The sequence below is a fragment of the Miscanthus floridulus genome, chromosome 11 (genome assembly GCF_019320115.1).
Source record: "Miscanthus floridulus cultivar M001 chromosome 11, ASM1932011v1, whole genome shotgun sequence".
NCBI lineage: Eukaryota > Viridiplantae > Streptophyta > Magnoliopsida > Poales > Poaceae > Miscanthus > Miscanthus floridulus.
Window position 1 is genome coordinate 49671819 of NC_089590.1, and position 4748 is coordinate 49676566.

The following is a 4748-nucleotide window of genomic DNA, read 5'->3' on the forward strand; positions in this document are numbered from 1 at the left end:
TTTGTACTGGTGCTATATTGGGTACTTTCTCTTCGAGATTAGCTTGGCTTCCTTTGGGGGCAGCACCAAGTTCAAGTCTTAGTAAAGACTTTGGAAATCTTGGGTGCTTCCTAGAATGAAGTATTTCATTTGTATGGCTTGCCATAACATTGTTGGATTGTTGATCGCCTTACGCAACAATGCCTGCCTCACCCTGACCCCACAAATGTCATCTATATGATAAGGTGGAGGAAATCATTACACGCATTTTTGATATATTGTGTCTTTGACAAACAAACTTGGATATTATAGATACTTCGATTTGTTGGCCTAATGCGGTCAGTGTTAGTGAGTCGGCACCATCTATTGTTTCAAATTGTGTGGTCTAATGCATCACTTTTGATTGAGCCTGACAGCACAGCAGGGGTTTCCATCCGTTGTCATGCTGGCAGCATAGCTCATTTGGAAACATCGCAATGAGTGTGTATGAGCCCTAGTGTCCCACTTCTTATTCAAGGAATTAGAGAAGACGTTGATCTTTGGTGCTCTACTGCTCTGTTCGTGCCACTTAATTGGAATCCCTCTAATTCGTCTTGTTATTTTGATTCATTCAGTCGCTTCTCTAATTTCCTAGTTATGATCCCTTTTTTATTTTTCTAGGGGGTGCTAAGTATTTGTGGGTGTGCGCTTAGGCCTTATTTGTAGTATATGGGTTTTTTCCTTAATATAGTTGCAGGGGCAAATCTAGATAGAGACTAGGGGGGTGCGGGTGCACCCACGCCAAAATTGAGAAACGGCAACTATCGTCACATTTTCGTCATACATGCACCTATATAGCAAAACTTTGTGCAACCATAAGACAAACGTACCCCCACTCAAATTTGGTCAAACTCCGTCCCTATAAATTGGGAAGCTCACCTACCTGTTCAATAAGATTTTTTTTAATAAAAAAAAACTCTAACTCCAAAGTTCGGCTGAGAGAAACGCAATTCTTCTATTACTAAATCATGCATGTTGTTTCTGATCGTTATGCCATTGCTCCCATTTCCTTGTTCTCCTTATTTTGCATCCCTCTGCTTTTAGGTAACATCATGGTAGTCCACCAGATGGTTAAACCATGGACAAGTAATAAAGTTTTAGAAATACGAAAATCATTTACGGCGCCATCAAGTCGTCTTTTATGATTTCCTAGAAAGCCAGGTGGAAAGTCATCATATATTCCTATGCATGATGCACCACAGCACCGGGCATATGTACATTCTCAGATTCTCTCGGGGATCTGGGGCAATAGTAATCGAATAATTAGGCAGCTCCCGGAAGCAAGTGAGGCCAGCAAGTAAAGCAGCAGCAGGCAAGCAAGCAAGGGTAAGACGTGCAAGCGAAGCAGAGTCGCCCGGCAGCAAAAGCATAGGACATGGACAAGCAACGCACAAAACACGCGCAAGCTTTCCGTCCTCTTGCAGTCTATATAATGTTCATAGATCCTACACAAAGAGAACAGAAGAGCAGTATCGTCTCCTGTTCCTCTTGCAAGGAGAGAAAAAAAAATAAGGAGGAGCAAGGAACGCGCTGACTGAGACATGGTTCTGACACACGTCCACGACCTCGACGACGCAGCGGCCGCGTCGGCCGTCGTGTTCGCCTCGAGATACGTGCAGGACCCGCTTCCAAGGTATGAGCTGGGGGAGAAGTCCATCTCCAAGGACGCGGCGTACCAGATCATCCACGACGAGCTGCTGCTGGACAGCAGCCCGCGGCTGAACCTGGCGTCGTTCGTGACCACGTGGATGGAGCCCGAGTGCGACAAGCTCATCCTGGAGGGCATCAACAAGAACTACGCCGACATGGACGAGTACCCGGTCACCACCGAGCTGCAGAACCGGTGCGTGAACATCATCGCGCGGCTGTTCCACGCGCCGGCGCCGGCGCTGGGCGCGGGCGAGAAGCAGGCCGTCGGGGTGGGCACGGTGGGGTCCTCGGAGGCGATCATGCTGGCGGGGCTGGCCTTCAAGCGGCGGTGGCAGAACCGGCGGAAGGCGGCGGGGAAGCCCTGCGACAGGCCCAACATCGTGACGGGCGCCAACGTGCAGGTGTGCTGGGAGAAGTTCGCGCGCTACTTCGAGGTGGAGCTCAAGGAGGTGAAGCTGCGGGAAGGCTGCTACGTCATGGACCCAGACGAGGCCGTGCGGATGGTCGACGAGAACACCATCTGCGTCGCCGCTATCCTCGGCTCCACGCTCACCGGCGAGTTCGAGGACGTCAAGCGCCTCAACGACCTCCTCGCCGCCAAGAACAAGCGAACAGGGTCGGCCTGTTGCATGTCATCATAAATTCCTCCGCAGAGCTCAGACAGAGCAAGTGAGCAACCGTGGACTGATCTGGCTGCGTGATGCTGGCACGCAGGTGGGACACCCCGATCCACGTGGACGCGGCGAGCGGCGGCTTCATCGCGCCGTTCCTGTACCCGGAGCTGGAGTGGGACTTCCGGCTGCCGCTGGTCAAGAGCATCAACGTCAGCGGCCACAAGTACGGCCTCGTCTACGCCGGCGTCGGCTGGGTGATCTGGCGCAACAAGGAGGAGCTGCCCGAGGACCTCATCTTCCACATCAACTACCTCGGCTCCGACCAGCCCACCTTCACGCTCAACTTCTCCAAAGGCACGGCCATGGAGATCATGCTCATACTCATGCCTGCCAGTCTGCCACTGCCCTGTGTCACAAACATTATAAGATCATGAGTTCTGACATGTTGTTAACTCTCTGCAGGGTCTAGTCAAATCATCGCGCAGTATTACCAATTTCTTCGATTAGGCTTCGAGGTACGTACCACTTTCATGCTTTGCACCATAGTTTTATGAATCGATTCCCGGAAAAACGAGCTACTCTGTTCTTGCAGGCAGTGGCGGATCCAAAGGGGGGGGCTGGAGCCCCCCTAATTTCTTGATTTCAATGCTAATTACTGTAGCAAAAACTTGATTTCACCGTTAAATCTTCGTGCAAATCAATATCTCTGTTGTTTTAGCCCCCCCTTATCCCGCATCCCACATCCGCCACTGCTTGCAGGGGTACCGCAACGTGATGGAGAACTGCATGGAGAGCGCTCAGACGCTGCGGGAGGGGCTGGAGCGGATGGGCCGCTTCACCATCATCTCCAAGGAGCAGGGCGTGCCGCTGGTGGCGTTCACGTTCAAGAGCAAGGACGAGACCTCGCTGGCGTTCAAGCTGTCGTCGGAGCTGCGCCGGTTCGGGTGGATCGTCCCGGCGTACACGATGCCGGCGGACCTGGAGCACATGGCCGTGCTCCGCGTCGTGGTCCGGGAGGACTTCGGCCGGCCGCTGGCCGAGCGGTTCCTGTCCCACGTGCGGATGGCGCTGGAGGAGCTCGACCACGCGGCCAAGGGCGGGCCCGTGCCCAGGATGCGGGTCACCATCGAGCTGGGACCTCCCGCCAGGGGCTCCGGCGAGGAGGCCTCCGCCAGGGTCGTCAAGCGGGAGGCCGTCGTGCCGGTGCACCGCAGCGTGTCGCTCGCCGGAGGGAAGACCAAGGGCGTCTGCTAGCTCCCTGTTCGCTTGGTCTTGTTGGCTGATAAGCCAGGACTAAAAGTATTATTATTGGTTGATTTAGTGTGAGAGAAAAATACTATTCGTTGAATGAAAAAATACGGTTTTTAAGTCAAACAAGTCCAAGCGAACAGGTGTAGAGCAGCTGATCAACGACTGGCGCCCTGTTCGTTTGGCTTATAAGACGTATTTTTTCAGCCAACGAACAATATTTTTTTCTCACAACAAATCAGCCAACAATACTTTCAGTCATGGCTTATCAGCCAAGCGAACATGGTATATAACTCTCCGCGTAGTGGTATGGAATACTGAATAAACGGTTGTATCGACAAAAGGCACCCAGTGATACAAAGCTAAAACTTATGTAAAAACTCCCATGGATCGGAAATTTAACACTGCTAGGGCCTAACATCTGACTGACAGACGCCCGTGGCTGCGGTCAGTTTCCGTGCCCCTATTTTGTGCGTCCACATAGGGTCCGCGTGCGCCTGTGTTTCGCACACCCACACGGGCCTGCGCCGTTCAGACGTCATCCACGTGGCGACAGCTCGCGCCCCCTCTCACTTCATACGCGCATCACATGTGCAACACCTGATCTATTTTTGAAAAATCCAGATATAATACTTCTAACATACAAAAGAAGACTTATGAAACACAAACACTTGCAAAAACACCTGAAAACACTTGAAAATCATCGTAAACATACGCAATATCCAAATAAAACACTTGCAACATATGTGTGAATCATATGCAACATCTAGATAAACACACTTGCAACATGCGTCTGAAAAACAGATGAAACATTAGGAACAGACGCTTGCAACATACGTGTACAACCATTGCAACATCCCGATCTACTTTTGCAACATCCGTATGAAACACTTACAATATACGTATGAAACATCTGAAACACTTGAAGCATACGCTTGCAACATTCGCTTTCAACGCAAAATCTCCTTGCTGCTTGGGAGAATGGAGGCTCGTCGGCGTGTGGAGTTCATTGGAGGTGTGGAGTTCACTGGAGGCAGCGAGCCGGCGGCGATGGGGAGGCAGCGTCCCCACGACTGGGAGAGGACAGCCGCACGTCGCGCCCAGCAGGGCCGACAGTCGAGCGCCGCGACTCTGAGTCGAGCGATGTGCCTCGGAGGCGGCAGGCAGCGCTGCTCCGCGGTTCTCGCGGTGACCATTGCCCCTAGAGCGGATAGGAAT

The 4748-nt window shown here is 52.0% G+C and overlaps 1 protein-coding gene across 1 annotated transcript; it reads left to right on the forward strand.

The window, feature by feature from the left end:
- Window positions 1-1474: 1474 nt before the first annotated feature.
- LOC136490639 (glutamate decarboxylase 2-like) lies at window positions 1475-3948 on the forward strand. Its single transcript, XM_066486851.1, has 4 exons — window positions 1475-2284; window positions 2383-2636; window positions 2745-2797; window positions 3042-3948. Exons 1-4 carry the CDS (start codon window positions 1560-1562, stop codon window positions 3534-3536), a joined length of 1527 nt encoding a protein of 508 aa, XP_066342948.1. The 5' UTR covers window positions 1475-1559; the 3' UTR covers window positions 3537-3948.
- The last annotated feature ends 800 nt before the right edge of the window (window positions 3949-4748 follow it).